Source organism: Lutra lutra, chromosome 10, assembly GCF_902655055.1.
Source record: "Lutra lutra chromosome 10, mLutLut1.2, whole genome shotgun sequence".
Taxonomy (NCBI): Eukaryota; Metazoa; Chordata; class Mammalia; order Carnivora; family Mustelidae; genus Lutra; species Lutra lutra.
The window spans coordinates 65,294,365-65,307,079 of NC_062287.1; the positions used below are offsets into that span (position 1 = coordinate 65,294,365).

At 34.1% G+C, this 12,715-nt stretch overlaps 1 protein-coding gene across 2 annotated transcripts in view; it reads right to left on the reverse strand.

Moving 5' to 3' along the window:
* Positions 1 to 12,715, reverse strand: part of SBF2 (SET binding factor 2) — a 483,767-nt gene that overhangs the window by 209,918 nt on the left and 261,134 nt on the right. For both annotated transcript variants that reach the window (XM_047693703.1, XM_047693702.1), the window contains exons 7-9: positions 7,026 to 7,158; positions 5,669 to 5,777; positions 3,446 to 3,559 (exon numbers count right to left, since the gene is read on the reverse strand). In XM_047693703.1, coding sequence (XP_047549659.1) covers positions 3,446 to 3,559; positions 5,669 to 5,777; positions 7,026 to 7,158 — 356 coding nt within the window. The remainder of the gene's footprint in view (positions 1 to 3,445; positions 3,560 to 5,668; positions 5,778 to 7,025; positions 7,159 to 12,715) is intronic.

The window sequence follows — 12,715 nt, forward strand, 5'->3', positions numbered from 1 at the left end:
TATGATGACCAAGTGAATAAGCTTATGAGCCTCAGAGTCTAGAGGGGTAAAAGTACAAAACAATCTGCAAGTACTATAAATATATAAAGAGTAATATATGAAACATCAAGTATAATTAAGTCAATGTAGGGAAAGCTAAAAAAAAACGGTAACAGTTGAGTTAGGCTTTGAAGAAGAGCAAGCTGGGGAACAGGTAGGTAAAGAAGATCTATGCAAGACTTAACACAGAGAAAAAGATGAAATTTCATCAGTAAGTAGCAAATTTTTATCTTTGCAGAATCATTTTCAAATACTCAGGTTTGGGTAGTATACTTATAACAGATGAAAATACTTTGGTCAACCCCTGGATGAGGGAATGCTCAAGAATGCTTAAATAACTTATCAAAGGTATCCAGTTCCTGTAAAGCTCCTGAATGGCCATAAAGCTCAACTGTAGGAAATGTATTGGGCAAAATTTTAAAGGGGACTTTATTATATATTAATCCTTACTTACATGGATTCGTAACAATACTTAAAATTGACAATAAGATATTGACAGCATTTATAACCCAATTACCCAATCATTACTACAATATAATAATACAGTATAATTCATATCTAAAAAATTATTGTTATTATACAGTTCAAGTACTGTGTTGCCGTTTGATTACAATTATTTAGTAACCAAATGAAGCTCCTATAATTGTGTGTCAAAGCTCCCACTCAGTTCATCGAATATGATTTCCTTTTGGTTCTAGTTTGGTAATATACTATGTTCTCATGTCTTATTTACAAAACTACACTGTACCACAGAATCAACCATTGTGCTTGACAACTACAAAAAACACGTGTACTCATACCAAACTCATTGACCAAATTTAGTGGCACAGGTGCTTCAGGTTAAGATATACCAATGTGCAGCAGAATCTTTACCAGGAGACACTGAGTTTAAGAACTAAAATCTTAGGGGCACCTGGGTGGCTCAGTCGGTTAAGTGTGCCTTCAGCTCAGGTCCTGATCTCAGGGTCCTGGGATAAAGCCCCATGTGGGGCTCCCTGCTCAGTGGGGAACCTGCTTCTCCCTCTCCTCCCTGTTCCTGCTCTCTCTCGCTATCTCTGTCTCTCTCTGTCAAATTAAAAAAATCTTTAAAAAAAAAAGGAACTAAGATCTTAATATTTTTTTCATTTTGGTACTTAATCCCTGCATAGCTATAAACATCATTATTAAGTAATCATATATAAGATTAAGAAATTTATAATTTCTAGAAATATTAAACATTTTCTCAATCACCCAAATACTACCTTCTCAACTTCTGCTGTATCTATATACTACCAATGTAGTTATTTAGTAGTATTTTTCTTTAAATTGTCTTTAAATCAACTCACCTATTTAAATCTAGTATTTTCTTAGATGATATCATAGGTTTTTATGTTATTTTTATTATAATAAATAATTACTAAAATAAAAAAGATTTCCACATGTGACCCCAAATCATCTCTTCACTTTGGTAAACAGTTCTTTCATCATCCTATGCTTTCAACATTCATCCTAGAGATAAAGTCCAGGAAACAGAGGCCTAGAGATAGAATGTGATTTGCTCAATAGTATCAAGTGGAAAGAAGCAGACTGGAATTTAGGTCTCCTGGGTCCTGCACTAGTATTTCCACTCCATCACATCTTGTATTCTAGATTATGTTAGGAAAAGTCAGTCTTCTCTAAATATTCACATCCCATAGATGCCACTATTAACAATATAAAGACTAATACAAATTTGAAAATGTTCTAAGAATAAAATCCTTCCTGGTAATCCTAGACTTCTGAGTTCCTATTTAAGAAGAAATTTTTTTACTAAAATTTTTAGGTTTATTTATTAGTTTCTACACCCAATGTGAGGCTTAAACATATGACCCTGAAATCAAGATCAAGGATCATGCTCTTCCAACTGAGTCAGCCAGGCACCCCATAAGAAGAATATTCTTTTAAACAGCTCAGACTAGACTATTATTCAAGAATATGAAGGCTGGGGTGTCAGGGTGGCTCAGTCGGTTAAGCATCCAACTCTTGAGTTTGGCTCATGTCATGATCTCTAGGGTTTTGAGATTGAGCACCATGTCAGGTTCCATGTTGAAGGCTGCATAAGATTCTCTCTCTCCCTTTCCCTTTGCCCTTTCCCTCAAAACAAAACAAAACAAAAACAAAAACAAAACCCACCAAAACTTAAAGAATATGAAACTTTAGTTCTAGCATGGCTTGAGAAAGAATTCAGAATTTCTAAGTTTCAATTTTCTTTTTATTTTTTTTAAGATTTTATTTATTTATTTGACAGAGATCACAAGTAGGCAGAGAGGCAGGCAGAGACAGAGAGAGGGGGAAGCAGTCTCCCCACTGAGCAGAGAGCCCAATGTGGGGCTCGATCCCAGGACCCTGGAATCATGACCTGAGCAGAAGGCAGAGGCTTTATAACCTACTGAGCCACCCAGGCGCCCCAAGTTTCAATTTTCTGATAATGAATAAATTGGCACCTAAAATTTTGTCAGTAAAATAAAATGCTCTGATTTTAAAAATAAACTAAGGTAAGAGGTGCCTGGCTGGCTCTGTTGGTAGAGCATGTGATGCCATGCTGGGTATTGAGCCTACCTTACAAAAAATTGTAAAAAAGAAAAAAATCAACCAAGATAAAATAGCTATAAAAACATTAAATGTGTCAGTGAGAAACAGCCAAGCTACAGGACTTATTAAAACTTTACTTCGAAGAATGCTGGATATTTAATTTATCAATAAGTTGCAGTTTTCTGTAGTAATTTGAAAACACTGGCAAGACAATATCACACTGTTTGCAAGTAGCACATCTACCAAAAGGGAATGAGATGTCAACAAGAGGGCTGAAGGAAAAGGAGTCAGTACCATCTTCCAATAAAGGATGTTAGGGAAACCAGGGATTTTGAGGCAGTCTGGTCTATTTTCACAGGTGTGTTGGTATTTCACAGGTGTGTGGTAACACAGTATTCGGTATATAGTAACTACTAAATAAATATTCTGAATGAAAGAGTGAATGTAGAACAAATAAATAGAATTTAAAGTATATTCTTCAGATAATATGTAAGGAATTACTCTAAATATTCTGTAAGAATATATTCATGTTTTAAGAACATATAATTCTTGGGGCGCCTGGGTGGCTCAGTGGGTTAAGCCGCTGCCTTCGGCTCAGGTCATGATCTCAGGGTCCTGGGATCGAGTCCCGCATCGGGCTCTCTGCTCAGCAGGGAGCCTGCTTCCTCCTCTCTCTCCGCCTGCCTCTCTCTCTACTTGTGATCTCTCTCTGTCAAATAAATAAATAAAATCTTTAAAAAAAAAAAAAAAGAACATATAATTCTTTTTAAAGTAATTTTACTGCCAATGACATCTAATTCCAATTGCCTGAGTTTATACTTAAATCAAAAGAAAATTATTATTAAAAATGTCATACCAAAGAAAGAGCTGCTTGAGTCTGATGTAGAAGTGGTTCCGGGAGGGAAGAGAGGTGAATACATTCAGGAATTTTTATAGTGCCTCCATCCAAATCTGCTATGATTACATCTAGCTAAAGGAGATAAAAATTAATCAATAATTAATAAAATGTATTTATTGCTAAGCAAATTAATCTGACCTTCATTAATTCAAAATGAGAAGAATCAGGTGTGGAAAAGACTCTTGACTGTCCATAGCAATAGAATACTGGGTTCATGACTTACCAGCTACCATGTATTTCTTAGCTTCCTTTGAAATTAGGTGTGACATGTGACTAAGTTTCTGCCAATGGAATGCCAGAAGTGATGTGTACAATTTCAGGTATTCAAAATAGAGGGGATGGAAGGCTCTCCTGTGCTTTTTCTTTCTTAAGGCTGAAACTATGATTAGCAACAACCCAATCTTGAACATTCAGATGATGCCAATTCCTGAGGCAATTCTGGTGCAGAACGAAGAAAGAAAGAAGCTTGGACCATGAATGAATTCATGGAGTAAGCCGGTCTAGTATAATAATGGAACACCACTATGGACTGCTGCATGAGTGTTAAATAAAATTCCACACTGTATTTTGGAAGCTTTGGTATAGTAGTTTAGCCATATTCTGAATAATATAGTACTTATTACAAGAGTTAACAAACAAAGCAACTGATAGAAATCAAAATGGTACTGTTTGGGTGCTTGAGAAAGAAAATGATTTGTAGCATTTTATGAGTCTACTTAAAAATAACTTACATAAAAATGTAACAGAGAAACTGGCCAAGACTGCTGAAGTTATTTTGTTGATAACAGGTTTAAAAATCATTCTAATTTATTTATCAAAAATTAAGAAACTTGTTTTTTTGAAACATTTGCTTGTCTTACCTCCAGAAACTTTGTATTTAGAGGGACAAAATTACCTGTCAACCAGATGGGTATGCTTCTAATTAGTACAAACTAGGTTTTACTAACTATGTTTATTGATTTACGCATATTTTATATGGTGATATCAAAGTTAAATAGGAAATAGATATCAACATATAAAGGTAGGAAAATAATTAGTATATGAATGAGGGTCTTGTTTATAATTACAATGTTGAACTGTCAGTTTTAATGACACCTATGATTTGATTACAATTATAATTATGTATAAGTACCAACAGAGCTACCTCCATTGGCAACTAAAACTAAAAGTAGAATTTCAGAATCTGAAGACTCTGTGGATCGAAGATGTCATATAGCCCAACCTTTAAGTAAAGCACTTTTCTTAAACTCCCTGAAAGTGTCATGGGATTTGCTTCTTGCACTCCACTTACAGTACTTGAGGGTATATTCCTTACCTAAGGCAACCCATCCTTCACCATTGGGCAGTTCTAATAGTTGGAAGCTTTTCTACTGAGGAGAAATTTGTCTCTACAGCAACTACATCCACCAATTTTCTTTCAGCTTTTCAGAGCTACAAAAAACGAACCTTCCTACAACAGTCACTTCAGTATTTATCTTTAGCTATCAAACAGTATCAGGTTATTACCTGAGAAAATTTCCTTAAGGGTCTCACAGGATATAGTTCCTAAAGTCTTGACAATCCTGGATGTCCTTCTCTGAAGCACAATTTTTTGTGACAGTCCCTCTTAAATAATTTCAGTACAGAGAAGTAAACACATTATTCCAGAACCGGCTTAAATATAGAACATTCCTTTTCTTCTTTGGTATTTCTATTCATATGGCATTAAGAAAAGAATAATTTGGTGGAGCTCATACCAAAGGGTTCATATTCCACTATAACCCTTCACTCTTTTGCAAATGCTTTTGCCTTTTTAGCTACCAGCCACTCAGGACTGACGGTCTCATTTCAAAATATGAATATATCATTGCACTAGTAACAAAAGTATAAACAGAATACAAATTAATGGATTACTTCATCTTCTTTTCTCATATATAAGATGGAGAATACAGAAAGATAAAAATAATATGCCAAAAGAGCATATAAAACTATTAATAAATTCATTTTGTAGATCTTCCATACTTGCTATAAGAAGAAACTAATATATTTGTATTTTTCAATGATGTTTTTTTCTTCCAGCCAATCTTTCCTATTGGGAATGCAACAGATCTGAAAATAATAATTAGTTGAAATGTTATAGGATTCAAAGAAATATGATAAGGTTTTGGACCCAATAACTGTACTTTAAAGATGAATACTTACAAGTTCATGGATATCAGTTTTAAAGATAGAATGTACTCCAATAATGAAAGGTGTTGGGGAACTTAGAACTTCCAGTAGCTGAGCCGGGAGAATGGGAATATAAGGATAACTGGAAATAATAAAAGCATATGTGAGACATATTAGTTTTCTCATAATACAATCATATTTTCTTTCATTTTTATGTGGTACGAATTTCAGAATACCTACATTTAGAAATTATCAATAATGTTCTCATGGCTGTTAATATTAAATTTTTAAAAAGAAAGGTTAAAAAAATCTTCATGTGAAAGAGATGATTAGATAGAAAAAGATAATAAAGTAAATGCAACCCAGGGCAGCTTCTTTATCCCTTATCCTTCTGAAGCAAGAAGTCTCTTTAGGTTTGTCAATCTTGCTTGAAAACATTTTTCCCTTACATGAAAATCTGATATTAGGAGGTAACAATGACTCCCTGATGGGCCCTTTCCCTCAATACTAATAATGATTTGTCTAAATAAAACAATCATTCAAATTCCATTTTCTATACCCGATGTTCGAATTCACTCCAAAAGACAGAGTACAAAAATTTAAGGCCTAGAATGTTCTCTTATCTAGGGGAAAAAAAAAATTTTTTTTAAATAAAATCTGGAAACAGTCTAAATTTTTTTCTAGTTTGTATGAACTTAAGTTTCCAGAATGGTTTGACTATCAAATTCATAAAACAGATGTTAGAAAATATTTTATTCATAACACTATCAGGGCATCACTGTTTAGATATTTTGTTTTTTACTTTTTACAATGGAAAATTTTAACATCCACTGTTCCCCCAGAAAAGAGAGGAAAAAGGAAAAGTAAGCCTCATGTATTCAAAGCAGATTTGGCAATTATCAGTGCAAGGTCTCATATATGTTTCTACTCATTTTTGTTCTCTCCCCTACTGTATTATTTGAAGCAAATCCCTGACATCATATCATTTATACTTAAATATTTTAGTAGGTATCTGAAAAAAGGTAAGGGATCTTTTTTAATATAGCCATAGTACCAATATAACTCCTAAAAATTAATAACTCTTTAATATCAAATAATCAGACAAAACTAACTTAAGACTTTTATCACTAACTATATTCAAAGAGAATTAAATGTTGCTGACAATACTATTCAAGTTATTTTTTTCACTAAATTAATCAACACTCAGTAATGAACAACTTGGAAAATTTCCAAATTCTAGGTTAGATTTCCATCAGAATCATGTGTACAGAATAACTTTGTAAAATATGCCCTTGTGGTTCAAAACTATTGTGCTATGGCACTGCAACTGATCATCAATAAATAATGCAGAATTTGGGAACAAATTAAAGAACCAAGTTAAAAACCTCACCTATATTTAAGAGGAAACATTAAAGATTCCAGGGCTCTGCAAGCATCACTAAGTCTCTGGAAACTTGCAGAATGGAAGAGAACCTTATTTTCTGTGAGAACTGCACAAAAGAGGCTGAGGACATTTTGAATTCCTGAAAACACAAGAGCAAATGCTTACCAAATGCATTTCATTTTATATGTGTTGCCAACAGACAGACAAAGAATGACATGGAATGAAAAAGCCAGTATTTCTGAAATCTCTAAAGAAAACTATTTAGTTAAACTATAAATTCCATATAACCTATGAGTATTTGTTTTCCCAAACTTTCATTTTGTTTGTCTTTATTCTTCAAATCAATGTAACACTCATTGAACATATCAGTTGTCTGGAAATACACTTATTACTTTCCTTTCAACTTTATGTCCATGGACCATACTTAAATTCCTATTTTACATACTGGCAATGTTCAAATAATTTTTCCCCCCCTTAAAGTCCATTTGTCTGATGTTAATATAACCATGCCAATTTTGTTGTTGAAATTTTCCTGGTATGTCTTTTTCCATCTTTTCACTTCAACCTTTCTCTACTTCTTGGAAATATAGTTGACATTTAAAAAAATCCAGTCTGACAACCTTTGTCTTTTAAGTAGATCATTTAATTGACTTATAGTGATTGTTTCAATATATATACATACATACGATATCTTATTTAATACTTTTTATTGGTTCTACCTTTTTCCCCCCTTTCTAAATGATTAATAATTATCTTGGACCTTCTTTTATCTCCTCTCCTAGTACAGAATTTTTAATTCCTATTTCTATTTTTCTAGTGGAAACACTAGAAAATACAGCATTCATACTTAATGAATTAAAGTTAAATAAATACATAGTTTCTTATCTTCTCCTATTTACTACTGAATCTTTTTTTTTTTTAATATTAGTTGAACCTTAATGACGTGGACCCATTACATCAAGAGTCACTATTAGGGGCGCCTGGGTGGCTCAGTGGGTTAAAGCCTCTGCCTTCGGCTAAGGTCGTGTACCCAGGGTCCTGGGATCGAGCCCCACATCGGGCTTTCCGCTCAGAGAGGAGCCTCCTTCCTCCTCTCTCTCTCTGCCTGCCTCTCTGCCTACTTGTGATCTGTCTGTCAAATAAATAAATAAATAAAATCTTTAAAAAAAAGAGTCACTATTAGTCTTCTAAGGTAAAATACTTCCTATAACTCCCTTTACCATGGTTTGTCCCTTCACATGAGGCAAGCAAATTTCTTCTTGGCCCATTATTAACTGCTATCCTCTTTTATCATTCCCAATTTATCTCGTATGATATATCTGAACTCACAATTCATGTTTTTCATTTTACCTCATTTGGATTAATGTAAGAGTTTCATAACTGGTTTCTCTAATCCAGTCCTTATTCAGTTCAGATCTATTCTCCAGAGTCTAGCATAATGGACATAAAATACAAATCTGATTATGCCACTTTCTTGATTCAAACCCTTCAGTATCTTCCCATTTTGGGGGTATTTTCAAATGTATTCTGTTCCAAAGAAGCAATTTATGAAGAGAAGCTTTGCTTCAACCTGTTTTATTTACTAATTGTTGTGGTAAAATGAGGATAAGTTTTTTTTAAGATTTTATTTATTCATTTGACAGACAGAGATCACAAGTAGGCAGAGAGAAAGGAAGGGAAGCAGGCTCCCTGCTGAGCAGAGAGCCTGATGCGGGGCTCGATCCCAGGACCCAGAGATCATGACCAGAGCCGAAGGCAGAGGCTTTAACACACAGAGCCACCCAGGCATCCCAAAATGAGGATAATTTTAAGACCTATCTAATATGGTTGTTATAAAGAAGAAATGAGATAATGCATGAAATTCTCAGCATGGTACCATGGTAAATAATCAAACTACATTAGCTGATATTATGATTATTATTGTAATTATTGTAGTTGCTACCATTAATTTCCTTTGAAGTCAGGGTTTTGATGCTAAAAATGCTTGAAGACACCAGACTACTAGATTAAGGCTGAGCACAATGCCAAAATATCTTTATGGTTTTACATTCATATTTCCAACCCAGTTGCCACCTCTCACACTTGCATGATCAATAGTAAACTACCTGAGCTCTTAGAATACTTCTTTCATTTTGATAACTCTGCTTCTTCTGTTCTTCATTGTCCCTGATATCCTCTTCATTAAAATGTGAGTCCCTCAAAGATAACACTGGGCCTTATGCACTGCTGTATACCCCCGCCAAGCACTGACTATATAGCAGTCACTCAAAAATGTTTCAGTGAACTGACAAGCTCTCTGAAAGCTGACATGAATCACTATAAAGAAATATTAAAACTTTCATTAAACGATGTCACAGAGTATCTCTAAAAATTCAGATAGGAAAAGTGTAAAATACACAGATCATAAATCAAAAGATGAATAAATTCCATTATTTTAAATTGAAAATTTCTATGAAAAAATAACATTAAAAAACAAGGACACATCTCAGACTGAGAGAAACTACATACAAATAAATGTAAAAGGATATTCATCCAAAATATGTTGCCCTTGGCTAAGGAAATGAATAAAAAAAAAAAATACAGCTAAGACCAAAGTGAAAGAACTTACTGCCTAATTTTTCTTCTAGGAGTTCTATGGTTTCAAGTTTTATATTTAAGTGTTTAATACACATGAATTTATTTTTCTATGTGGTGTAAGAAAGTGGTCCAGTTTCATTCCGTTGCATGAAGTTGTCCACTTTTCCCAACATCATTTATTGAAAAGACTATCTTTTCCCCATGTATATTCTTACCTCCATTTTTGTGGATTAACTGACCAAACAAGGATGGATTTATTTTTGGACTCTAGTCTATTCCATTGATGTATATGTTTCTGTGTCAGTATCATATTTTGATTACTTTGTAGCATAGTTTGAAATCAGAAAGCATGATGCCTTCAGCTTTCTTCTTTCTCAAGATTGCTTTGGCCACAATATTATTCTTTAGAAATTTTCCCTATGGTTAGCATTTGTTCTAGGATTAGATACTCCACGTAGTTGTTATGTTTCATTAGTCTCATTCAATATGAAACATTATTACAACCTTAAAATTTTTTTTTACTGAGATAAAACTTGCCTACCATAAATTAACCATGTTAAAGAGAACAACTTATTGATTTGCTTATGTTGAACCATCACTGCATCCCAGGAATAAATCTCACTTGACTATGGTGTATGAACCTTTCAACATGTTGATGAGTTGGTTTTTTGTTTTTGTTTTTGTTTTTTTAAGATTTTACTTATTTAGTTATTTGAGAGAGAGAGAGCACACAAGCATGCACATCCAAGAGCAGGGGGAGGGGCAGAAAGGGAGAGGGACAAGCTGACTTGTGCAGAACCTGACAGTGGGCTCAATCCCATGACCCTGAGATCATGACCTGAGGTGAAGGCCCTGATAAAAAGGAGAATTACAGGCCAATATGCCTGAAGAACATGGCTGCAAAATTTTTCAACAAGATACTAGCAAATCAAATCCAATAGTACATTAAAACAATTCTTCACCACAATCAAATGGGATTTATTCCTGGGCTGTGAGGGTGGTTCAGTATTTATAAACCAATCAATGTGATAAATCACATTAATAAAAGAAAGGGTAAGAACCATACAAGTCTCTCAATAAATACAGAAAAAGCATTTGACAAATAGAGCATCAATTTTTTATAAAAACACTCAACATAGGGATAGAGGGAACATACCACAACATCATAAAGGCCATATACCAAAGACCCACAGCTAATATCATCCTCAATGGTGAAAAACTGAGAGCTTTTCCTCTACAGTCAGGAACAACACAGGGATGTCCACTTTCAACCACACTATTTAACATAGTACTGGAAGGCCTAGCCACATTAATCAGACAACAAAAAGAAATAAAAGGCATATAAATTGGCAGAAAAGAAGTCAAATTTTCACTATTTGCAGATGACATGATACTCTATGTAGAAAACGTTAGACTCCACCAAAAAAAAAATTTGCTATAACTGATATATGAATTCAACAAAGTCACAGGATACAAAATCAATGTATAGAAATCTGCTGCATTTCTATAAAACAATAATGAAGCAGCACAAAGAGAAATTAAGGAATCAATCCCATTTACAATTACACCAAAACAATAAAATACCTAGGAATAAACCTAACCAAAGAGGTAAATGATCTGAAAACTACAGAACACTGATGAGGTAAATTGAAAAGAAGACAAAGAAATGGGAAGACATTCCATGCTCATGGACTGGCAGAAAAAATATTGTTAAAATGCCTATGCAACCAAAAGCAGCCTACACATTTAATGTAATCCTTATCAAAATACCAACAGCATTTTTTGCAGAGCTAAAATAAACACTCCCAAAATGTGTATGGAACCACAAATGACCCTAAATAGCCAAATCAAGCTTGTAGAAGAAAAGCAAATCTGGAGGCATCACAATTTTGGACTTTAAGCTATATTAAAAAGCTATAATCACCATCAAGACAGAATGGTTCTGGCATGAAAACAGACACATGAATCAATAGAACAAAACAGAAAACCCAGAAATGGACCCACAAGTATATGGTCAACTAATCTTTGACAGAATATTCTTTGAAAGAATATCAATGGAAAAAAGAAAGTCTCTTCAACAAATGGTGTTGGGAAAACAGGATAGCCTCATGTAGAAGATTGAAACTGGACCACTTTCTTACAAGATACACAAAAATAAATTCAAAATGAAAGTTCTAACTGTGAGACAGGAAACCGTCAAAATCCTAGAGGAGAACACAGGCAGTAACCTCTTTGACATTGGTCATAGCAACTTCTTACTAGACATGTCTCTGGAGGCAAGAGAAACAAAAGCATAAATTAACTAGTGGGACTTCATCAAGATAAAAAGCTTCTGCACAGGTGAGGAAACAATCAAAAAACTAAATAGCAACCTACAGAATAGGAGAAGATATTTGCAAATGACATGTCTGATAAAGGGTTAGTATCCAAAATCTACAAAGAACTTATCAAACTCAACACCCAGAAAATGGATAACCCAGTTACAAAATGGGCAGAAGACAGGAATAGACATTTTTCAAAACAAGATGTCCAGATGGCTAACAGACACATGAAAAGACACTCAACATCATTCATCATCAGGGAAATACAAATCAAACCTACAATGATATCACCTCACACCAGTCAGAATTGCTAAAATTAACACAGGAAATAACAGGTGTTGGTGAGGATACAGAGTAGGGGAAACATCTTGCACTGTTGGTGGGAATGCAAATTGGTAGAGTCACTCTGGAAAAAGAGTATGGAGGTTCCTCAAAAAGTTAAAAATAGAACTACCCTATCATCCAGCAATTTCACTACTAGATATTTACACAAAGGATAAAAAAAATACTGATTTGAAGGGATACATGCACCCTGATGTTTATAGCAGCATTATCAACAATAGCCACATTATGGAAAGAGCCCAAATGTTCACTGACTGATGAATGGATAAAGAAGAGGTGGTATATATATATATACAATAGAATATTACTCAACCATCAAAAGACTGAAATCTTGCCATTTGTGATGACATAGATGAAGCTAGAGAGTATTTTTTAAAAAGATTTTATTTATTTATTTGAGAGAGAGAGAGATAGCAAGAGAGGGAATACAAGCAGAGGGAGTGGGAGAAGCAGGGT